The following is a 25,127-nucleotide window of genomic DNA, read 5'->3' on the forward strand; positions in this document are numbered from 1 at the left end:
CCAACTTTTTGAGATGGGAAAGAGGGACACTTAAGCCACACCCCTGATCACACCCCATTACGCCCTTGTCACGCATACCATAAAGATTTCATAAGAAAAATATGTTGTTTTATAATTCAAACCACACTGGTCCTTTCTATCCTGGTTAATTTCCCTTCATATTACCATTTTAAAATTAGTAACATATCAATTTAAAGGATGGGAATAAAGTTTGGAGTCAATCAAACACATTTTAGTAGAGAAATGTATATATTTAAATAGAAAGAGGGACAACGTCCTGAAAGAGGGACAAATGATGAGGAAAGAGGGACATGGTTCCCAAAGAGGGACAGTTGGAAGCTATGTGTACCCAGGGGGTACTTCTGAGGGTTCCAGGGGGTACCCAGGCTTGATATACTTAACCAAGAATAACAAAGTTAGAGTTTTTTTTAGAAATTGATAAATCCTCTATAAATCACCAAAAGGGTTACACACCAATAAAATGTGGAAAACACTGCTCTAAATCATCGGCACTGTCACTGACAGGCCCGGCACTACCATAGAGGCAAAGGGGGCAATTGCCCCAGAGCTTGTAGGAGCCCCCAGTGGCTACAAGAGGGAAACATTTTTTTCAAAAAGACCTTATAGTTTTTGAGAAAATCGATTTTAAAGTTTCAAAGGAAAAAATACACATTTTAAAACCCGCCGACTTTAACGGTTAATAGCAAATCCACCTTAAATGCTAGAAACCCTAAATTTGCAGGATATGTTAAGGGGATCATTGGGAATAAGAGGATTTTTTTTTTTTCAAAAAGACCTTATAGTTTTTGAGAAAATCGATTTTAAAGTTTCTAAGGAAAAAAGTATACTTTCAAATGCAGTAAATGTCAACTTTAGTAGCAAACCTAACGGTAGTGTAATTTTACATGTATCAAAAGAAAGAGGAAAAAATTTCCTGATGTGGTTTCCAGGGGGTCCATACGCAGCCGCAGCGCTTTGGCCAGTGATCGCTATACAGCCGCAATATGGCTGTATGAAGATCCCTGGCATTTATTCCTATTTTCCCAATTTTTGTTTTATGTTTAGAGTGAGGGAATTTTTTTTTTTAAATTATGTGGGGTCCCCCCTCCTGAAACTTTTTAACCGCTTGTCCCCCATGCAGGCTGGGGTAGCCAGAATGTGGAGCTCCAACCGATTGGGGCTTCACACCCTGACTATACCAGCTGCAAAAAAAGGTCCCTTAATGCCGATTTTTGTCCCGGGGTATCTGTTGGAGGCCCCCCCCAGGTTTATTTTGCCCTGGGGCCCCATTGTTGCTGAAAAACGGCCCTGGGCACCGAATAGGGAGACATTTTACACTTGGTGGGAAAGAGGCCGTCGGTCGTCACGATATCGGACTCTATTTCTGTCACGCTTCCGATTGACCATGTCTGACCGAGATTTTACAGCAGGCTTGATTGATGCAGTTGACCGATTTCAGACAGACATTGGACATGCTTGTTGCGGCACCAATTCAATAAAATGCTAGAATCGTGTGGTTGATCGGGCTGCAGCATCGCTGGATGTATGGACACTATAATCCCCCGATCATGTGTCAGAGCTCATCAGTGCAGGATGAGGGGGAGGGGGCAGAGGAGAGATTAGGTGGGATAGGAGGGGGATGGGACTTGTCAGCCCCCCAGGATGATGCAGAGCAGACCCTCCACCATGCTGACCTGGATGCAGATAATAGGGCAGGGGGTAAATTGCTCTGAATCCACTCACAGCAGACTGAGAGAAGCCACATGGCAGCTACACTTTATTAAGTACATCACAAAACAAAAGTATGCCTTCTTAAAACAGAAGGTATTTGCAATGATGCAGGTCGTCTGTAAGTCTCTGTCTCCCACAATGGCTATCATTCATAAAGCATTTCCGCATGCGGAAATGCTTAAAACAGCTGACTTTACCGACCACTCGGCATAGTCAGCATTCATAAAGCCTCTTTCCGCATGGAAAAATGACACTACAGAGCAGAGTGATACATCACCGCCTTGTGCGGTGATTATCGGTACAAATGTAGCAAAATGTTCATTCATAAAGATCACCGCAAGCGGTGTGAGGTCGGGCAGTACCGCTCCCTCTGATGTGGCGATATCAATGTAAGTGAATGGAGACACACAGACCTCCCAGGCAGCTGCAGCAGAGCGGAACACGGAGAAATGTATCAACTCCCCCAGCTTCCGTGTCTCCGCAAGCCTACCGCCTGCCTACCGCCAGCTTAGCTCGGGGAATCTCCGCACTGCTTCCGCACATGGATACATCTTTATGAATGCCCACCCAGAAGTCTAAAAATCCGCCAGCAGTGTTTTCCCGCACTGATTCTCTTTACCGACAGCCTGTTCATGAATGATAGCCAATGAATCACTGCTGAATATGCAAATCATCCTGTTCAGCAGTGATTCCAAATTCCTTGTTTTAAGAAGGCAAACTTTTGTTTTCCATAGCATTTTAGTAAGAGGGCTTTTCGATCCTTTGTAACCCCTTACATACTCCTAGGAGTTCTGGTTCACCATAAGCTTGTTGGGCAGTCTGTAACTTTATGGCCTCGATTCATAAAAGTGCTGTCGGTAAGGTAAAGTGGAGTGGGGAAACACCGCTGTCGGTATTTCCGCCTTCAGGGTGGTAATTCATAAAAATGTTGCTAGTTGTCACAGGCGTGCGGAGATATTCCGCTGTAGGCAGGCGTAAGGCTGTCGGGAGACATGCGGAAACAGGAGAAGCAGGCGGAGTCCCTCCGTGCGGTGTTCTCTCTGCAGCTGCTTGGGAGGTCTGTCCCATTCACTGCACTGTATTCCGCAGGCTTCTCGCCACATCAGAGGTAGCGGTAATACCCGTCCGCATACCGCTACCTCTAATCTTTATGAATTGACTACTTGTTACTTTTGCTATGATAATCACCGCGCAAGGCGGTGATTTATCACTCTGCTCGCGAATGTCGGCTTTTCATGCGGAAAAAGCCTTTATGAATACAGATTTTGCTGTGTGGTCGGTAAAGTGAGCCGTTTTCAGCATTTCCGAATGCGGGAATGCTTTATGAATCGAGGCCTAAGTATATCACCAATATCGCCTTCTTCAAACAGATGGCAGCCATATCCGGCTGACCAGCGCTGTCGCCATTTCATAAATTCACTTTCCGTTCTATAAAGTCAAAGTCTCAAATCTGTGTGAGGGTGACCATTCTTTATTCGATTGGCGGCATCTATATTTGGTCAATTCGATAATATTATCTGGCAGGAATCGATCTCGCAACGTGGCTGCCCAATCATCATTTTGATTCATTTGCTACCGAAATCGATTTAAAAGGTCGGTATGCTGGAAAGAGCTTGCTTGAAAGGGACTCGGTGGGGTGCGTGCAGTGGTGGTGAGGTTCAACATCTGTTTCCCCCCCCCCCCCCAGGCCCTTTATGGGTGTCACAAGCTCACCTGCCCTGCGTCTGTTTACAGTTATTTGGTTTTAAAAAAGACATATGTCCATCGAGTTCAACCAGAAAATAAAGTACAACACCAGCCTGCTCCCTCACATATCCCTGCTGATCCAGAGGAAGGCGAAAAAAACAGTAAGGACCTCTTTTACACTTAATCAGTTGCTCTCAGTTATAATTGAAAGAAAACTGATTTTCAAAGTAATGCCCATGTTTTCCTACGGCACCTTTCCCACTTAAAGAGAAACTCTGACGAAAAATTGGACTTATCCCAATCAGTAGCTGATACCCCCTTTTATATGAGCAATCTATTTCTTTTCACAAAAAGACCATCAGGGGGCGCTGTATGACTGATATTGTGGTGAAACCCCTCCCACAAGTAACCCCTCCCATAAGAACAGTTTGAACTTTTGTGGAAAATAGCTGTTTACAGCTGTTTCCAACTGCCAAAAACCATGCAGCAGCTACATCACCTGCCCACAGTAAAAATGTTCACTGGAGTTCCTCTTTAACGCGTTTAACTGAAGTCTTTTTCACAATGCACTGCTACGGAAAAAACGTGTACCAACGCGCACTAACGCATACCAACTAATTAAGTGTAAATGGGGCCTTGGGCTAGGAACACACAGCAGAAACGCTAGCGTTGCGTAAAACGCTGCGTTTTTGCCGTTAATGGAAGTCTATGGGCCGCAGGAAAACATGCATATAAAAAACGCATATGCGTTTTGAAACACGCATTTTTAAAAAACGCTGGTTTTGTTGCATATTTTTCAAAAACGCATATAATGAAAGTAAATAACACAATGGTATGCGTTTTGTATATGCGAACCGCAAACACATAAAAACGCACGCAAATCGATTGAAAATTGCGTTATGCGTGGGAAAAAACGTTAAGGCAAGCGCAATAAAAACGCACCAAAACCACACACAAAAAAACCTGCACACGACCTAAAACTCAGCTTTTCACGCACAGCCATGTGTGCACCCAACCTCACAAGGCATGGTCCAATTAGCTCTGAAAGGGAAAAAAAATTACTGACTCCAGATGGCAATCAGAAAAAATCCCTGGATCAACATCACCGGGCATTACCTAGTAATTATAGCCATGGATGTCTTTCAATGCAAGGAAAGCATCTAAGCCCCCCCACCCCCACCTTAAACGTAGATATAGAATTTGCCATAACTACTTCCTGTGGCAATGCATTCCACATTTTAACCACTCTTATGGTGCCCTTAAACAGTACAATGAAAACACTATTTTTTTCAATTTATTAAACCAAAACGATTGAATCAAAAAGAATCTTTTCTTTTTTTTGATCAAGGAAAACAAGTGATTATCCAGTTTTCCAATAAAACTCAGATCGGACATGTTGGAAAAATCTTTATGTTTTGATCTAACGAATAATTAATCAAACAAAATTATCTAATCGGATAAAAAAAAAGAAAAAATTGTACCATGTATAGGCACCATAAAGGTATTATTATTATTATTTATTAGTTTTATATAGCGCCAACATATTACGCAGCGCTGTACAATAAATAGGATTACAGACAATGATAACAGGGGTGACAGAACAATACAGGTAACAGACCATAGATACAACAATACAGGTAATAGCAATAAGATACACAACACAATGCAGATAATAGTACAATGCCAGATCATAAACTGGAATGGTAGTGGTACCAGTTCCAAATTCTGGGTAAAGTGCACACAGTCAAGTATGATACACAAGGGGAGAGGGCCCTGCCAAAGGCTTACAATCTAGAGGGAGTGGCTGGTGACACAAAAGGAGGGGGTGCATCAAGAAGTTATTGGCAGAAAGGATTAGGGTAGTGTTGAGTTGATGTAGGCCTCCTTGAAGAAGTGAGTTTTGAGTGCTTTTTTGAAGGTGGGAGCGAGCCTGATGGGCAGTGGGAGAGAGTTCCACAGGATAGGGGCAGCTCTAGTGAAGTCCTGCAGTCTGGCATGGGAGTGCGAGATGCGTGGGGTGGTTAAGAGGAGGTCGTTGGAGGAGCGAAGTGGGCGGCCAGGTGTATATCCGCTGACCAGGTCAGAGATGTAGGTTGGGCAGGACTTGTGTATGGATTTGTATGCCAAACATAGGATCTTGAAGCTGATTCTGAAGTGAATTGGAAGCCAATGAAGGGATTTGCGTAGGGGAGTTGTGGAGACAGAGCGGTGGGAGGAGTAGATGAGTCTGGCTGCTGCGTTCATGATGGATTTTAGGGGGGCGATGCGGTTTTGAGGAAGGCCTGACAAGATAGCCATGCAGTGGTCGATAGACACCAGATCGACCAACAGATAGATCCCTCTCCGATCCAATCTGATCACAGAGGGATCTATTGGCTGCCCATACACTGCACACAGATTTTGAATCGATTTCAGCATGATATCGATTCATAACCTGTGGAGCCACCGCTTGCCTCGCCGCCCCCGGGCCTCCCCCGGCCAGCAGCAATATTGGGCTCTATTCACAAAGCATTACCGCATTCAGCAATACTCAAAATAGCTGATTTTACCGATCACCTTCCCAAGTTACAATTCACTAAACCCGTCACCGCACAGAAAATCAGAGTTCCCGACTAGTGAGGTATATTACAGACTTGTGCGGTAATTACCTCGGGAAATGTCAATTCACAAAGATTTCCGCATTTCAATTACCAGCCAAAAGTGTTCGGTAATTTTCTCCAGCTCCCAGCAGCCGATATAACTGGCTCTCTCCCTGCTGTCTCTGTGCGGTAACTTGACAGACAGCCTTTGGGAAGAGCCAGGCAGCCAATAGGGAGAGACACACAGCCTGCTTTTCACTGTGATTGGATGCGACTGGGATGCCAGTGGGTCTTTGGGCCCATTCACACTAGAGTGCTTTTCAGGCGATTTCAGCATCGCTGGAAATCGCTAGCGTTTTGAAAAGCGCTTGGCCAATGTTAAGTATATGTGGCTGTTCTCATTTAAGCATTTTTCAGCCATTAGCTGAAACGCAAACGCATAACCTGCACCATTTCTGAGCGATTTTGAGCGATTAGCGCTTCAATGTTAAAGATAGGAGCGCTTCAAAAATCGCCCCAGAAGCGCTGGGCTGTTCACAATAATCAGCCGTTTTTCCTGCGCTTTTACTCAGTAAATATTGCAGATTACCCATAAAACACTGCAGTTTACCCATAAAACACCTCTGTTTCCTGTGTAGTGGCCATTTCCTGTATGGGAGAGCAACACACGTGCAGTAAAATCGCTAAATGCAAAACGCTGGAAACCGCAAAAAACGCTATCCCATACACTTAAAAAATGCTCAATACTATTGAGGAAAACGCCAGAAAAACGCTCAGCGTTTGCGTTTAGTGATTTGTAGTGTGAACAAAACCTTTCAGTGTATCGAAGCAGAGGAACCAGACAGTTCTGTGGGCATCCCTTTAGATGTGCATAATTGTATTGTAGCACACAGAAGAGCTCCCCCTGGTGGCTGCAGCACATCTAAAGGGATAACAGTATGCATGGGATAGAAAACCTTCAAGTCACACACACAGCTCTCTGCCTGCTGCCCTGCTAGAAGGCTGGTAAGTGACACTTACCGACCAGGGCTTAGTGAATTGAGGCAACTGTTTGTTTGGTAAATTACCAAACTTCTGCCTCATGGGGGAAAAACTTTCGTGAATTTGGAAAAAAATTGTAAAATACCGCAGGAGGTATTTTACCATCCAAAATTATTTTACCGAACTGCTTATTGTGAATAGAGCCCAATGTCTCCAGTCCGCCGGCACAAGTCCCCAGGTCACTTCCTCCGTGTCCTCTTCACTTCCTGTCCCGTCCTGTGGCAAGCCGAAATTCAAACAGTAGAGGGTTGTTTGAACTTCGTCTTGCCACAGGACAGGAAGTGAAGAGGACATGAAGGTGGCCAGCCGGAAGAAGTGACAGCATGGACACGGGGACTCGTTCCATTACATTATTGCTGCCGCTATGCTGCATGGATCGTCGCCGAATCAAACAACACTAGCGACGCGCTCCCAACCCGCCGGTGATCAAGCAAAATTTTCCATCTGGACCAATCAACTGAATCGACCGATGTCAGATGGAAATTGGTCGATCGGTCAACATTTGCGCTGATTTCACAGCAGTTCCGATCACAGTGATCGATTCTGCTGAATATCGACAGGAAATTGAACTTGTGTATGGGTACCTTTACTGTAAAGAACCCTTTCCTAAATAAATGGCTAAAACTCTTTCCTCCATAAGCAGATCATGTTGCCTTGTACAAGCCTGGGTTAAAAAAAAAAAGAAAAAAAACTTATCTGCCAAGCTTTTACATTGCCCTCTGATGTATTTATAATCCTATAAAATAATCCTAACATTTGTATAGCGCTTTTCATCTGTTGGACTCAAAACTCGAGCTGCAGCCACTGGGGGGAGCTCAAGGGGCCACACTGCAGTGTTAGGAAGTCTTGCCCAAGGACCACTTACTGAATAGGTACTGACCCTAGCCAGGATTCAAAGTCAGATTGACTATTTCCAACAGGTCCGATCTGATTTATGATTGATTTTTCCGCTCACTTCTATGGAAAATCGATCGAAAATCAGATTGGACGTGTTGGAGATAGTCAATCTGACAGTAAATCTGTCAAAAAATTGTATTGTGTATACCTAGCATAGGGAGTTTTTCCTTCAGACTAAATAAGCCCAGTTGATCTAACGTTTTCTGGTGAGACCTTCCATCCCTTGAATCAATCAATTTTGTTGCACATATCTGATGTGAAAATTTGCATTCAACATGTGCATAAAAACACGTGTTTGCAACTGTACTCAAATCACATGCGAGACAGTGGAAATGTTCCCTTAGGGCCCGTTCACACTTACAGTCGCAGTTTTGCGGTAGAGATTTTCCCGCGATTAGCGCGGAAAAAAATCACTGGACACTGCGGCGGTTTTGGAGCGATCGCGATTAGCGTGCTTTGCACGCTAATCACGATCGCTAATCGCGGAACGCTCGTTGCCGGCAAACCTTATCACTAACCGTGGCAGTGAGAACACTGCCAGTCGCTACATTGTGTAGCGGTTTTTGCTAAACCGCTAGCGGTTTGCCGTGAGCGTGAATCACGCGATTCCCGCTCAGGTGAGAACGGGCCCTTAGGATTTTCCGTTTAGTTCTTGTGATTATAATTTCCTAGGCAGAGCTCCAGTAGAATATTCTCCAGCATAAAATGTAGTAAATAACATAAAGCACCACCATCTTGTGCTGCATATCTCACACCCATGTACGATTGCAGGACTTTACTAGGGCTGCCCCCACTCCCTGGAACTCGCTCCCACCAGCCATCAGACTCAACCCCCCCTTTAATAACAAGCCCTCAAGGCTCACTTTTTATATTCGCCAACCCAGCTGCATCAGTACCATAATATGTTCTGCTGGGCACCCTCTCAACAGACGCACCTATTGTCTCTATCTCCACCCTTTCGTTTATAAGCTTGGGAGGTGGTAGTTGATGTTGATGTAGGAGATGATTTTCCCAATTGAGGTGGTGTAGAATGAGAACAGTAAAGGTCCCAGGACGGAGCCTTAGGGAACGCCAACTGAGAGGGGAGCGAGAGTGGATGAGGAGCCAGCGCACTACCATCCGTGAACGAGCGTGGCCACATTGTGCAGAGTACTTTATACCTACTCAGTAGAACAGAGCGATTGGACTTCTTCCACCAGCCCCAGCGACTCTGTGCTGCTTCTTTGTTTTTTAATCACAGGTTTACTTTTATTTGTGATGACTTCGACATAAATGAGCCTAGCGATGAGGCTGCCTCCTGGGACAATAAAGAGTATTTGGAGGAGAGGAGACAGTAAAAATAATTTATTTGGCAGGATAGAAAATGTACACGGCATCACACACAGACACAGTAGATGGTCTATATCTCCAGGAACAGAATGACACAGTGCCCCCCTCTGGTGGTCACAGGTAGTGCAGGAAGGTGACACTGGCTCCACCAGGATAGGACACGATGGGATGCCCAGGCACCATGGCTAGGCCCAGCACATGAGGAGCCCCCCTCTGGTGGTCACAGGTACTGCGGGGAAGTGACACTCTCTAGCTCCACCCAGATAGGACACGATGGGATGCCCAGGCACCATGGCTAGGCCCAGCACAAGACGCCCCCTCTGGCGGTCACAAGTACTGCGGGGAGGTGACGCTCTCCAGCTCCACCTGAATGGACACGATGTGATGCCCGGGCACCATGGCCAGGCCCAGCACTCGAGGCTCTCGCACCGGGAAGGTGTCTGCAGAGGCAGAGACAGGGTTAATGCAAAGATAGAAACCAGCCCAACATACAGCAAAGCTACTGCAGACACATAGCTCAAAATCTGACAGTTTAAGCAAACCTGAAGTGAAAAAAAACGTATGATACAGCACGACCACTCCGGGACCCCACACTGTACATATGCATCGCTGTGCTGTTGCCTAGCAATGTATCTGTACAGCACAGGGGTCCCAAAACTGCGCCATAGCGATCGGATCCAATTGCTACAGACGCACAAGCTGATGATATTGGTACGCCACATTCCCAACTAGTAATGAAATATGGCATGTAGGGTATCAATTTAACCGGGAAAAGACAAGTAACCTATTTTGAGATGTTTTATACGATATATACTCGAGTATAAGCCGACCCGAGTATAAGCCACCCCCAACTTTTACCTAAAAAAAAAACAACAACACAAAAAAAAACAACTGGAAAAATGTTTGGCCCGAGTATAAGCCACCCCCAACTTTCCCGAGTATAAGCCGGGAATGGCAAAAGCCACATCCACAACACCACTTACAGCCAGGCATGGGCTCACGGGTACTCACGAGTGGCTAAGCACTCGAATACATGATTTAAATGAGGCATAATTGCTGCAGCTGTGCCGCAGGGAAACAAGAGGTTACCCATAAGTCTGTCGTATATTGTGCGCTCCAAATAGCTTGCACACGTCTTATTGGACACGTTACAAGACTCACTACCGCGCACTTCTTCCTTCCAGCTTCTAGCTGGGACCTCCCATGGAAATTTCGAGTATGTGGTCCCCTCAGATGCACCACTGTGCATATAGTGGGGGTTACTCAAAGAGTAGTGACTCGGGTAGAAGCAGAGACCCCCACTTTTGGGCCACTTTTTTGGGGGTCTCAAAAATTAGGCTTATACTTGAGTATAAACTGTGGCACTTATGTGAAATTTGTGAAAGGTGAAATATGAAAAAAAAAATGTATTTTCTGCACTTGCGCCTATTTTTTCCCCTATAAAATCAAATAATTCTTGAAAACAAATATTAATCAAAGAAAGCCTAGATTGTCCTAAAACAATAAATACCTGTATCATTTTGATGGTGTAAGTAATAAAAAAATTATAGCTGTATCAATAGTGTATCAATAGTGACAGCTGAAATGACAAAATTGTCAGGAATCTTAATGGACAACTAAAATGAGAGGTGTATGGAGGCTGCCATATTTATTTCCTTTTAGGGCCCGTTTCCACTATTGCGAATCCGCATGCGTTGTCTGCATGCGGATTCGCATAGCCCAGTGATCTGCAAACTTGGCTCTCCAGCTGTTAAGGAACTACAAGTGCCACAATGCATTGCAGGAGTCTGACAGCCACAGTCATGATTCATAAAGGCAAATGTATTGTGGGACTTGTAGTTTCTTAACAGCTGGAGAGCCAATTTTGCAGATCACTGGCACAGCCAATAAAAGTGAATGGGACTGTTTCCACTTGTCAGTTTTCCTGAGCGTGTTTCTGTGCAGGATTTTTCTGCACGGCAGAGCCCGCAGAATTCGCTTGCGTGTGGAATGCATGCGAATCGCACGCAATGTATTTAATAGGGAAAGCGCATGCGTATTTGGCATGCGTATTTTCCCGCGATTTTGCGTGTGATTTCGCATATAAACTAATGTAAATTCACACAGGCAGTGACATGGTTAAAATCGCATGCACTCTAACCTATGTGAAATCGCATGCAAAATTGCGGCAAAATACGCATGCGGAATCGCACCCGCATTCTATTTTGTCCACGTGAATTACCGGCGATTCCGCACCGCAATAGTGGAAACGGGCCCTTAAGCAATACCAGTTGCCTGGCAGCCCTGCTGATCCTCTGCCTCTAATACTTTTAGCCATAGCCCCTGAACACGCATGCAGCAAATCAGGTGCTTCTGACATTATTGTCAGATCTGACAAGATTAGCTGCATGCTTGTTTCTGGCGTGATTCAGTCACTACTGCAGCCAAATAGATCAGCAGGGCTGCCCGGCGACTGGTATTGATTAAAAGGAAATAAATATGGCAGCCTCCATATTCTTCTCACTTCAGTTGTCCTTTAACCTCTTGCCGACCAGGGGATTTTTCAGTGATTGGTGCTGCGTGGGCAGCAGCGCCGTATGATGTAAACAGCGGGGATTTCTTCCCCGCCTGTTTACATTTTGCCGGCGAGCCGCGATCGGAGGCTCGCAGGCAGTTCACCGAGACACCCTCCGTGAACTGACATGGAAAGGCCGCTCGATCGAGCGGCCGTTTCCATGGTAACCGGCAGACGACCAGTTTACGCCAATCGGTGTTAGCTGGTCGTCAAGAGGTTAAAGAGGATAAACCTCGGAATGTGAAGTGGTTAAAGTGAACCTTAAGTCAGCGAAAAAAATGAGATTAACTCACCTGGGGCTTTCCTCAGCCCACTGCAGCCGATCGGTGCCCTCGCAGCTCCGGTCCGATGCCTCTGGACTCGCCGGCGACGACTTCCGGTTTGTTCGCGTTCCCAGCCTGTATATCGCCCCCTATGCTGCTATTGCGACCGGGGGCGATATACAGGCTGGGAACGCGAACAATCACTCGCGTTCCCATGCCTGTTGGCCGGTGACGGCCAAACCGGAAGTGTTCGCCGGCGGGTCCAGGGGCATCGGACCGGAGCTGCGAGGGCACCGATCGGCTGCAGGGGGCTGAGGGAAGCCCCAGGTGAGTTAATCTCATTTTTTTTCACAGGCTTAAGGTTCACTTTAAGCAACTCTGCGTTGTTGCGTCACTCTATGTCATTGTTGGACTGGTTTACTTTCAAATAAGGGGTGTGTCTCATTTTTTGGCAACTCAGTGTATACGGTGCTCATGAAAGAGGCTCACAGAAGTGACTACACAGTAGGCAGCCGGGGAGAACAAATGGATGACTGGGAAGCACCCTCCACTCAGGGTGATAGACACTAAAATATAGGTTGTCCAGAGGTGCCAAAATTATACAAAATAAATAAAAATGGTTTCAAAAACAGGAGGTAATGGTGGATCTCTGCCAATGACCACTTGAAGGTTTGTGGTGTAAAAAAATAAATAAATAAATAAAAAAATCAAACAAATGTACCCCAAACTGACTGGGGTGCAGGGGTTGTGCCTTAGCTCATACAAGGTTTGACTAATGTCCCTGAAGAAGCGGCTTACATCCTGAGAAACGCATTGCGATCTTTTAAAAAGAGGTGGTAATGGACTTATTTCCTCCAATCACCACTTAAAGGCTTGTGGCGTCCCAAAAAACCTGAAACCCCAATGCGACCGAGGCGCAGGGTTGTGCCTTTGCTCTTACAAGCTTTGACTCCTATGTCCCTGAAGAAGTGGTTTACATCCCAGGAAACACATTGCAATCTTTTATGACAGAGAGAGAGAGTGTGTGTGTGTGTGTGTTACTGTGTGTGTGTGTGTGTGTGTTACTGTGTGTGTGTGTGTGTGTGTACTGTGTGTGTGTGTGTGTACTGTGTGTGTGTACTGTGTGTGTGTGTGTGTGTACTGTGTGTGTGTGTGTACTGTGTGTGTGTGTGTGTATGTGTGTACTGTGTGTGTGTGTGTATGTGTGTGTGTGTGTATGTGTGTGTGTGTGTTACTGTGTGTGTGTTACTGTGTGTGTGTGTACTGTGTGTGTATGTGTGTGTGTGTGTGTGTGTGTGTGTGTGTGTGTGTGTGTGTGTGTTACTGTGTGTGTGTGTGTGTGTGTGTGTGTTACTGTGTGTGTGTATGTGTGTGTATGTGTGTGTGTGTGTGTGTGTGTGTGTGTGTGTGTTACTGTGTGTGTTACTGTGTGTGTGTGTGTGTGTGTTACTGTGTGTGTGTGTGTGTGTGTGTTACTGTGTGTGTGTGTGTGTGTGTGTGTGTGTGTGTGTGTGTGTGTGTGTGTGTGTTACTGTGTGTGTGTGTGTGTGTGTGTGTGTGTGTGTGTGTGTGTGTGTGTGTGTGTGTGTGTGTGTGTGTGTGTGTGTGTGTGTGTGTAAATCAAAATCAAAAAGGGGCGGAGCCACTAACAGTCAATCAGATTGTTTTGTCTGATAAACTGCTTCCATTCTCACATTATTGATACCAGAGACCCCAAAGCCCCCACACTTGGTCATTGAGTGATTGAGCATCAAGGTTAGAAAAAGTGGCCGGACCCAACAACCACCAAATACATAACCAGGCAATACCTGGGTCTTTAGCTAGTTAAAAAATAAAAATATTGGGATATATTGAAAGCAGCTGCTGTTGTTCATAATGATAATGTACTGGATTTGCACCTGAGCACAGGGAATGCGATGCTGCCCCCTTTCTGTGACTGGAGGTAACACATCCACAGATCTACACACTATGGGCTTGATTCATTAAAGAGAACCTGCAATAAAAAAGTTCCCCTGGGGGGTACTCACCTCGGGAGGGGGAAGCCTCAGTGTCCCAATGAGGCTTCCCTCTCCACTGTAGCTGCAGGCAGTCCAGCGCTGGCTTCCCCGAAGTGTCCCGGAATCCTCCCTCGACAAGCCTGACAAAGTTCTGATCTATTTACCTACCTTCCCCGGCTCCAGCGGGGGCGCTGTTGCCGCTCTCTGCATGGAGATAGGCGAAAATAGCCAATCTCCATTAGGTCCACTCTTCCGCGCAAGCGACTTGCACCTACGCAATAGAGCGGCCCGACGGAGATCGGCTATTTTCGCCTATCTCTGTGTGGAGAGCCGAGACTGCGCCTGCGCTGGACCCAGGGAGGTAAATATTGTCATCCCCGCTGTTTGGGGAGCTTTATCGCCGCCGCCGTGGGACAGAGGTGGACGGGAGAAGCCTCAGTAGGATCCAGAGGCTTCCCCCACTCCAGGTGAGTACCCCCCAGGGGAGGTTTTTTCGTTACAGGTTTTGTTTAACCACTTGAGGACCGTGGGCTTTACCCCCTTAAGGACCAGACCCTTTTTTTCCATTCAGACCAAAATGCCAGGGCAGTATAGGAACCCCACAAGTGACCCCAGTTTAGAAAGAAGACACCCCAAGGTATTCCGTTAGGCCCGGTTCACATTGGCGGTCGCCGTCCGGAATCGCCGTGCCGGACCGCATGCGGAACGGACGGAACGGACGCACGGCACAGCAATGAAAGTCTATGCGTCCGTTCACATGCGTCCGTTCCGTCCGGACCAGAGCCGGACCGGATCCGGACTCCGGCGTAAGATCCAACATGCGCTATTTTTTGGTCCGGCTCCTCCGGCAGACATATCCGGAGCGGAGCCGGACTGTTGCATCCGGCCAATACAAAGCAATGAGAACCGGAGAGCGCACAACACACTGGCCGTAAAAAACGGACGCTCCACCCCACCTCCCATGCTTCCTCCATGCTACAGCGGCCATCCTGGACGGAGACACATGGGCCCAGCGCCCACAGAGTGGAGCAGCAGCGACCTCACGCTGGAGCTTCCCGGCAGCAACATGTCCGACACGTCTGATAACGAGGAGGTGAGGACCTACAACGACCCCAGAGCTTCTGCCGACCTCCCAGACCCCAGGTATTATTATACAGCTTGTTATCTCAAACGGATCCGGACCGCAACCGTGTTCATACCGCACGGAAAACGGATGCAAACGGAACGGATTCGGAACGGATCCGGATAGGAACCGTACAGATCAGGTCCGGTCCGGATCCGGTGCAGTCCGGACATCCGTTCCGGTTTTTAAAAAACTGCAAGTGTGAACGGGGCCTTAGGTGTATGGCGAGTTCATAGAAGATTTTATTTTCTGTCACAAGTTAGTGAAAAATTACACTTTGTGAAAAAAAAAACAATAAAAATCAATTTCCGCTAACTTTTGACAAATAATAAAATCTTCTATGAACTCGTCATACACCTAACAGAATACCTTGGGGTGTCTTTTTTTCTAAAATTGGGGAAGAAAGGGTTGTTTGACCTCTGTACTCGACAGAGGGAGCGATCTTGGCAATGCCGATGTAAAGTTTAGACAAAGTATGTTAGTTAGTTGGTGCTGCTCCTTTAAAAGCCACTCTGGGTGGTGAAGATATCTGTAAAGGACAAGGGGGGAAAAGGAGGGGGAGAGCGCACTCAATAGACAATTTGAGAAAACTGGTTAGCCAACCCTGGAATAATCTCACCTGAGATTCTTGCCGATTAGCCCATATGGGTTGGTCGGCTGAAGAGCTTTTGTCCCACTCAGAACCGGGGACCAGGTCTTTCCAGCGATCTTCCTCCACAAGATGTACTGGTACATATGCTTCTCCGTCCACTGAACTTCAGTCCTGGATCAGATGCATTTCCACTCCTCGCAGATGCTACCTACCGCTATAGGCGGCCGCTTTTATGCATAGGAGTGTCTGCACACACAGAGGTGTCTTGGATGTGCAGGAGGGATCAGGTTTGTGCCTATAATACTCCACGCAGCTCTGTATGCTTTACACTTGTAAGCCACAGGCTGCAGGAGCTCTTAGAGCCAGGACCTGCCTGTTTGTGTGAGGAGTAATGGCTGAGAGAAACTCCACTCTGCTTGTCTTGCACAAGCAAGCAGCAGGCACCTAGATTTTAGCCTGATGAAAGAGAGTTGAGCTCTCGGAAACGCGTTGCTGTTTATTAGAATAAATACTTTTAACTACACTACACGGCAGCCGCCTTTTATCCTTTCTACTACGCACTTGCCTGTCAGCTCACAAACTTACCTCCAGGTGCCTGCTGCTTGCTTGTGCAAGACAAGCAGAGTGGAGTTTCTCTCAGCCATTACTCCTCACACAAACAGGCAGGTCCTGGCTCTAAGAGCTCCTGCAGCCTGTGGCTTACAAGTGTAAAGCATACAGAGCTGCGTGGAGTATTATAGGCACAAACCTGATCCCTCCTGCACATCCAAGACACCTCTGTGCAGACACTCCTATGCGTAAATGCGGCCGCCTATAGCGGTAGGTAGCATCTGCGAGGAGTGGAAATGCATCTGATCCAGGACTGAAGTTCAGTGGACGGAGAAGCATATGTGCCAGTACATCTTGTGGAGGAAGATCGCTGGAAAGACCTGGTCCCCGGTTCTGAGTGGGACAAAAGCTCTTCAGCCGACCAACCCATATGGGCTAATCGGCAAGAATCTCAGGTGAGATTATTCCACGGTTGGCTAACCAGTTTTCTCAAATTGTCTATTGAGTGCGCTCTCCCCCTCCTTTTCCCCCCTTGTCCTTTACAGATTTTTTCTAAAATGGGGTCACTTGTGGGGTTCCTATACCGCCCTGGCATTTTACGGGCCCAAAACCGTGAGTAGTCTGGAAACCAAATGTCTCAAAATGACTGTTCAGGGGTATAAGCATCTGCAAATTTTGATGACAGGTGGTCTATGAGGGGGCGAATTTTGTGGAACCGGTCATAAGCAGGGTGGCCTTTTAGATGACAGGTTGTATTGGGCCTGATCTGATGGATAGGAGTGCTAGGGGGGGTGACAGGAGGTGATTGATAAGTGTCTCAGGGGGTGGTTAGAGGGGAAAATAGATGCAATCAATGCACTGGGGAGGTGATCGGAAGGGGGTCTGAGGGGGATCTGAGGGTTTGGCCGAGTAATCAGGAGCCCACACGGGGCAAATTAGGGCCTGATCTGATGGGTAGGTGTGCTAGGGGGTGACAGGAGGTGATTGATGGGTGTCTCAAGGTGTGATTAGAGGGGGGAATAGATGCAAGCAATGCACTGGCGAGGTGATCAGGGCTGGGGTCTGAGGGCGTTCTGAGGGTGTGCGCGGGTGATTGAGTGCCCTAGGGGCAGATAGGGGTCTAATCTGATGGGTAGCAGTGACAGGGGGTGATTGATGGGTAATTAGTGGGTGTTTAGGGTAGAGAACAGATGTAAACACTGCGCTTGGGTGGTGATCTGACGTCGGATCTGCGGGCGATCTATTGGTGTGGGTGGGTGATCAGATTGCCCGCAAGGGGCAGGTTAGGGGCTGATTGATGGGTGGCAGTGACAGGGGGTGATTGATGGGTGATTGACAGGTGATCAGTGGGTTATTACAGGGATGAACAGATGTAAACAATGCACTGGCAAATTGATAAGGGGGGGTCTGAGGGCAATCTGAGCGTGTAGGCGGGTGATTGGGTGCCCGCAAGGGGCAGATTAGGGTCTGATCTGATGGGTAACAGTGACAGGTGGTAATAGGGGGTGATTGATGGGTAATTAGTGGGTGTTTAGGGTAGAGAACAGATGTAAACACTGCACTTGGGAGGTGATCTGACGTCGGATCTGCGGGCGATCTATTGGTGTGGGTGAGTGATCAGATTGCCCGCAAGGGGCAGGTTAGGGGCTGATTGATGGGTGACAGTGACAGGGGGTGATTGATGGGTGATTAACAGGTGATCAGGGGGGATAGATGCATACAGTACACGGGGGGGGGGGGGGGTCTGGGGAGAATCTGAGGGGTGGGGGGGTGATCAGGAGGGAGCAGGGGGCAGTTCAGGGCATAAAAAAAAATAGCGTTGACAGATCGTGACAGGGAGTGATTGATGGGTGATTAGGGGGGTGATTGGGTGCAAACAGGGGTCTGGGGGGTGGGCGGGGATTTGAGGGGTGCTGTGGGCGATCAGGGGGCAGGGGGGGGGAAATCAGTGTGCTTGGGTGCAGACTAGGGTGGCTGCAGCCTGCCCTAGTGGTCCCTCGGACACTGGGACCACCAGGGCAGGAGGCAGCCTGTATAATACACTTTGTATACATTACAAAGTGTATTATACACTTTGTATGCGGCGATCCGGGTGCTAGTAACCCGCCGGCACTTCCGAACGGCCGGCGGGTTACAGCGCGAGGGGGGCGGAGCCAGTCCCCGGCGGAGGATCGCGTCACGAATGACACGATCGCTCCGACCATGCCCGTACAAGGACCGCCGCCAATTGTACATGCCGCGGTCCTTGCGGGATCCACTTCCCGGCCGCCATTTGTACATGCGGTGGTCGGGAAGTGGTTAAAGTGGACCTGAACTCTTGCACAGGACAGAAGGAAAACAGAGAGAAATGCACCCTGTATGTATCTAGAATGTTTAGCCTGTTTAATTCCCCTTCATTTGTGTCTAATCACAAGTTGTCATTTGATCTTCCCCAGTGTCACATGACTGCCACAGCAGACAGGCTCATTTGAAATTACAGGCTGTTAACAGTATTTCTGCTTCCATGAATCAAGAAGTAGAAATGGTGCAGATTTAAATCAGCTGTAACAAAATGTTTTTTGTTTAAAGGCTATTATGCTGTTGCGTATCTTTTAGAGCAGAGAGGACATTCTGAGTTCCGGTCCGCTTTGAGCTGCGCTGCTCAAGCATGCAGCTTAGTTTGAACAGCGCAACTTAAAATCCTCAGCGCACGATACAGGCTGTGTAGTGTGCGCTTCTAACTTCCGCCCGCTCCCTTGTATTTACTGGCCGCTCATTTACTCCCGCCCTGAGCCTGAGCAGTCACTTGACAGGCAGCCTATTGGGCCAATCGAAGTGCGGGGATCACATCCTAAACAGCTACAGGACGCAGTAGGGCTCAGGGCGGGAGTAAAGGAGCGGCCACTAAGTACAAGGGAGTGTGCGTAAGTTAGACGCTCACGTTACACAGCCTGTAGCGTGCGTTGAGGATTTTACCTTGCGCTGCTTTAGCAGCATAGCCTAGTGAATCAGGCCCTAAGTGGGGACGCCAGTGGACTGCAGCATGGGGACAGGAATATCTACCTGATGGACGAAGGAACTCCTGCGCTGATCCCAGGATGACGTTACAGTCCCGGTCCGTACAGAGGAAACAGCCAATCAGGGAGCGTCCGTCCGTCATCTCGATCCTCATGTTTCTGTTCAGGAGAGACTCCAGCTTGTGGCGGGCGCCATCCCCGGCCTCTGCATCTGAGTCCTGCTGATACACAAAATGACAATGCTCACCAGGTACAGGCAAGGGGGCACTCCGCTGCAACCAGTGACCAAAACCATCATCATCAGTCGCAGTAACCCTGACGAGGTCTCCTCCAAAGTAAAAAGAGGGCGGATCTAAACATATTACACATTCCTACTTTTTTTTTTTTATGACAATATTAGCAGCCAATGAAGAGCTTTTATGTCCCGCCCCTTCTCCTTTGGATGCTGCCGAGATCATGTGATGCTAAGTGAGTAGCCACAGTCAGCCAGTTTTCCTCACAGCAGTCATCTTGCTGGCTTGCTTAAAGTGAACCTGAGGTGAAAGTGATATGGAGGGTGCCATATTCATTTCCTTTTAACCACTTGCCGACCAGGGGATTTTACACTGATCGGTGCTGCGTGGGCTCTACAGCCCGCAGCACCGATCAGGAGTGCAGCAGGGCGATCAGACTACCCCCCTTTTTTCCCCACTAGGGGGATGTCCTGCTGGGGGGGTCTGATCGCCGCCGGCTGCAGTTGCTTAGCGGGGGGGGGGCTCTTCAAAGCCTCCCTCCGCAGCGCTTTCCGCCCTCTCGCCAGCTCCCTCCCTCTCCCTTCCCCTGTGTGCTGCGCAGGACGGATTTCCGTCCTGCGCATTGAAGGATAGGCTTCAGCCTATCATATGCCGGCGATCCCCGGCCAATCAGAGGCCGGGGATCGCCGATCTGCCTTACGGCGCTGCTGCGCAGCAGCTCCGTATGATGTAAACAGCGGGGATTTCTTCCCCGCCTGTTTACATTTGCCGGCGAGCCGCCATCGGCGGCTCTCCGGATGTTCACGGAGAAACCCTCCGTGAACTGACATGGAAAGGCCGCTCGATCGAGCGGCCAATTCCATGGTAACCCGCAGACGACCAGTTTACGCCAATCGGCATTAGCTGGTCGTCAATTTAAGCAATACCAGTTGCCTGGCTATCCTGCTGATCCTCTGCCTCTAATACTATTAGCCATAGACCCTGAACACCCATGCAGCAGATCAGGTGTTTGATATTATTGTCAGATCTGACAAGATTAGCTGCATGTTTGTTTCTGGTGTTATTCAGACACTACTGCAGCCAAATAGATCAGTAGGATAGCCAGGCAAATGGTATTATTTAAAGGTAAATAAATATGGCAGTCTCCATGTGACTCTCCTCTTAGGTTCATTTTAAACAGCCAGAAAAGCACTAGTGAAATGCTTCCTATAGGAGTATAGGGGAACGGAGGCTGTTCATGCAGGTAATCATTGGCAGCATTTCATGGAAGGAATAATAAACACAAACATTGGTGATATACAGGGCTGTGGAGTCGGTACAAAAATCACCCGGCTCATTTATGAAACCACCGACTCCAGGTACCCGAAATTGTTCCGCTTCCGACTCCTCAGCCTGGTGAGATCGCCACTATAATAGTACTAATTATAGTGCTACTAAGGTGTGGCTAATGTACTGTGGTGACAGATTAAAGTTAGCCAAATAGACATTAGGTAGGAACATGCCAGAAATGATGTCATTTTAAAATTATCATCATAAAATGTATGCATTTATACAACTGCATAGCATGCATAAATGATTTATTATTTTGTATTTATATAGCACTGACATCTTCTGCAGCACATTACAGAGTACATAGTCATGTCACTGACTGTCCTCAGAGGCGCTCACAATCTAATCCTTCCATAGTCATAGTGTAATGTCTTACCATATTATTATTATGTATTTTTATAGAACTGACATCTTCTGCAGCACTTTACAGAGTAAAAAGTCATGTCACTGACTGTCCTCAGAGGAGCTCACACTCTAATCCTACCATAGTCATAGTGTAATGTAATGTGCTACCATATTATTATTATGTATTTTTATAGAACTGACATCTTCTGCAGCACATTACAGAGTACATAGTCATGTCACTGACTGTCCTCAGAGGAGCTCACAATCTAATCCTGCCATAGCCTAATGTCCTATTGTATTATTATGTATTTTTATAGAACTGACATCTTCTGCAGCACATTACAGAGTACATAGTCATGTCACTGACTGTCCTCAGAGGAGCTCACAATCTAATCCTGCCATAGCCTAATGTCCTACCATATTATTAGTATTATGTATTTATATAGCACTGACATCTTCTGCAGCACTTTACAGAGTACATAGTCCTGTCACTGACTGTCCTCAGAGGAGCTCACAATCTAATCCCACCATAGTCATAGTCTAATGTCCTACCATATTATTATTATTATTATGTGTTTATATAGCACTGAGTGTATATATAGTCTTGACACTGACTGTCCTCAGAGGAGCTCACAATCTAATCCCACCATAGTCATAGTCTAATGTCCTACCATATTATTATTATGTGTTTATATAGCACTGAGTGTATATATAGTCTTGACACTGACTGTCCTCAGAGGAGCTCACATTCTAATCCCTACCATATTCATATTTCCATTGTAGTCTAGGGCCAATTTAGGGGGAAGCCAATGAACTAATCTGTATGTTTTTGGGATGTGGGAGGAAACCAGAGAGCCGGAGGAAACCCACACAGACACAGGGAGAACATACAAACTCCTTGCAGATCTTGCCCTGGCTGGTATTCAGGGACCTGCAATGTGAGAGCGCTAACCACTACGCTACCATACTGCCCATAAGATTAGACATAGAAGATGATAACATTAGACATTGTTATGAGGAAGGTGAAGGGACAGTGGGAAGGACAGTGAGAGGAGATGGGGTGGTGGGTGTACATATTAGATTGTGGCCCGGAGTGTTGGGCGCAGGACTAGCGGAATGATGGCTCACCCTGCTGCCACTAAAATTATGCATGGCATTACATACTATTCCCCCTTCCCCCGAGTCGTAGTAACTGAGAGGGACATGTCATTTGGGGTGTTGCTATTTGCTATACTCTAATTACATTGAAAACCCCACTGCACCACTATAGCCATAATAATAATAGGTGGATAGGGGAGCCAGGGACAGTTTTACCATAAGGCACTGTAGGCACGTGCCTACAGGCGTCTGATGATGGAAAGGGGGCTCACTCCCCTCCCCAGTGATTATTTCCCTCCTTCCCTATGCAGGCTGGAGCACAGCATACATGTGAGGTTACTAACCCAGCTATCTGCATTCCACTGATGAGCTCTCCCTCCAATTGGTAACATCACTAGCTACGTAATACTGAGGGTACCTCTGGCTACCTGACGCTAAGGGGCATCTGTAGCTACTTATGACGGGCAAGGGAAGTGAGAAGTGACAGCTGGGACAGTCAGCACATATGCGGTGCAGTTTGGAGGGGGTTTGTAGGTTCATGGAGGGGGGGGGAGTCTAGGGTGCCAGAACATCTGTGCCCATAGGCTCCTATGATGTAAATCCAGGCCTAAAGGGCGCCCAGGTCAGGCGATAAGAGGCAGTGAACAGCGCTGTGGAGTCAGATTTGGAGCAATTTTTGGGTACCTGAAGTCTGAGATTTCATAAGCTGATTTTTGAACACAGCCCTGGCAGTGAGCGCACCCCAAGATGACCTGTCTAGGATTGATAGTGTGACAAGAGGGGGTGGTAGAGGTATTAAAGAGAACCCGAGTCGGGTTTCTGCCATCAATATTAGGACACAGAGGCACATTCTGCATACAATGCCCAGCCTCTGTGTCCTTATAGTGTGCCCCCTGTCCCCCTCTCTGCTGTCCCCCAATATAAAAACCGCCAGGCTAGCGACGCGCAGATTGTCGCTTGTTTGCTGTTTACCTTTAGGCTGCCATTCAGCGCCTCCTCCCCACCTCCTGTATTATAACGCTCCTAGCCCGTGTCCCTTCCCTCCCTGCCTCTGTAAGCCGATTGTAGGAAGCTTACGGAGGCGGGAAGGAAAGGGATAAAGGCGGGGGGCCGCGCTGTAAAGGAGGCGGGGGAGCGGCGCTGAATGGCATTTTTTTCTCCTAGCGCACTCAAAGCACCAGAGCTGCAGCCACCAGAAATGCGCTCTATGGGCAGAAGCAGTGTTAGGGAGACTTGCCCAAGGTCTCCTACTGAATAGGTGCTGGCTTACTGAACAGGCAGAGCTGAGATTCGAACCCAGGTCTCCTGTGTCAGAGGCTGAGACTCTGTAACAAAAAAAAAACATCCCCTGGGGGGTACTCACCTCGGGAGGGGGAAGCCTCCGGGTCCTAATGAGGCTTTCACCGTCCTCCTGTGTCCCACGGTGGTCTCGCTGCAGCCCACGGAACGCACAGGCGACAATTTGTCATGCTGTGCAATATTTACCTTTTCTGGCTCCAGCAGGGGCGCTGTTGCGGCTCTTGTGACGTAGATAGGTGGAAATAGCCGATCTCCGTCGGGTCCGCTCTACTGCGCAGGCGACTTGCGCCTGCGCAGTAGAGCGGCCCAACAGAGATCGGCTATTTTCGCATATCTCCATGCAGAGAAACGGTACTGCACCTGTGCTGGAGCCTGGGAGGTACATATTTACATCCACTCCGTTCTGGGAGGATTTTCTCCGCCGCCATGGGACACAGGAGGACAGGGGAAGGCTCAATAGGATCCGGAGGCTTCCCCCACCCGAAGTGAGTACCATCCAGGGGATGTTTTTAGTTCTCTTTAACCACACTATCCAGCCACCTAGCCTAAAGGTAAACAGCCAGCTAGCGACAATCTGCGCGTCGCTAGCCTGGCGGCTTTTATATTGGGGGACAGCAGAGCGAGGGTGGAAACTGGAGACACGCTGTAAGGACACAGAGGCCGAGTACATTTGAAATCGGCGCCGGTAGACTTGGGCGCAGGATACAGCTGTTCCTGCTTCTGCACAAGTCCGGGCCGATTTAATTACTATTCCCCCTCCAGGCCGCCATGGATAGTGGGGGAATGACATAATTCGGCTTCCAGCGATTGCTGGAGGCCGAATTATTATGTTTTTAAGCAACTTCGGCTCCGTCTTCTGACGGAGCCGACGTTACTCACTGAGCGCTTCAATAGGAATGATTCTCATTGAAGTCTATGGAGGCGCCGGCTGCGCCCAAATCTAGCAGCGCTGAAAAGCACTGCTCCGCAGAGGCTGGGCATTGTATACAGAACGTGCCTCTGTGACCTAATATTGGTGGCAGAAACGCACCTCGGGTTCTCTTCAAGCCTGGTACAGACATCCAATTTTGATTGGCCAATTCCCCACCTTCATGTAGTATGAGGGTTTACCTACCCAATCTGCTCACTTTATTCAAAGTCTGTTGGCCCTCATACTACATGGAGGTGGGAAAACTGGGCAATAACAGTTGGATGTGTGTAGCAGGCTTCAGTGTGAGGGTCAATGATAGGCAGATCTGGGGCACAGCAGGTGACAGGATGACTGTTGCCAGTACTTGTGTATAAGCCCCTCCTCCGCACACACCGCTCAGCCGTACTCACCCCAGGTGGGGGGCTGCAGCCATTCTCCTCCAGCTCAGCCATGTCGCCTCTCCCCGCACCGCACCAGGACTACAGCTCCCAGCAGCCACCGCTCACGACACGCCCACACTGACCCAGCGAGCCAATGAAGCACCACCTGCACAGGGCTCACCGGATGTGACGTAGA

General features: G+C 48.0%; 1 protein-coding gene across 2 annotated transcripts; it reads right to left on the reverse strand.

Moving 5' to 3' along the window:
- Window positions 1–9,263: 9,263 nt before the first annotated feature.
- On the reverse strand, window positions 9,264–25,114 carry NAA38 (N-alpha-acetyltransferase 38, NatC auxiliary subunit). 2 transcript variants are annotated; one of them, XM_068273989.1, is made up of 3 exons: window positions 24,962–25,114; window positions 19,384–19,558; window positions 9,264–9,703 (listed from the first exon to the last, which is right to left on the reverse strand). In XM_068273989.1, the coding sequence occupies exons 1-3, from the start codon at window positions 25,001–25,003 to the stop codon at window positions 9,591–9,593; spliced, it is 330 nt and encodes a 109-aa protein (XP_068130090.1). In that variant the 5' UTR covers window positions 25,004–25,114; the 3' UTR covers window positions 9,264–9,590. The 2 variants fall into 2 exon arrangements, with proteins under 2 accessions (XP_068130090.1, XP_068130091.1); XM_068273990.1 differs by having other exon boundaries at window positions 19,384–19,555; window positions 24,962–25,098.
- Window positions 25,115–25,127: the final 13 nt, after the last annotated feature.

Source organism: Hyperolius riggenbachi, chromosome 3 (assembly GCF_040937935.1).
Source record: "Hyperolius riggenbachi isolate aHypRig1 chromosome 3, aHypRig1.pri, whole genome shotgun sequence".
Taxonomy (NCBI): Eukaryota; Metazoa; Chordata; class Amphibia; order Anura; family Hyperoliidae; genus Hyperolius; species Hyperolius riggenbachi.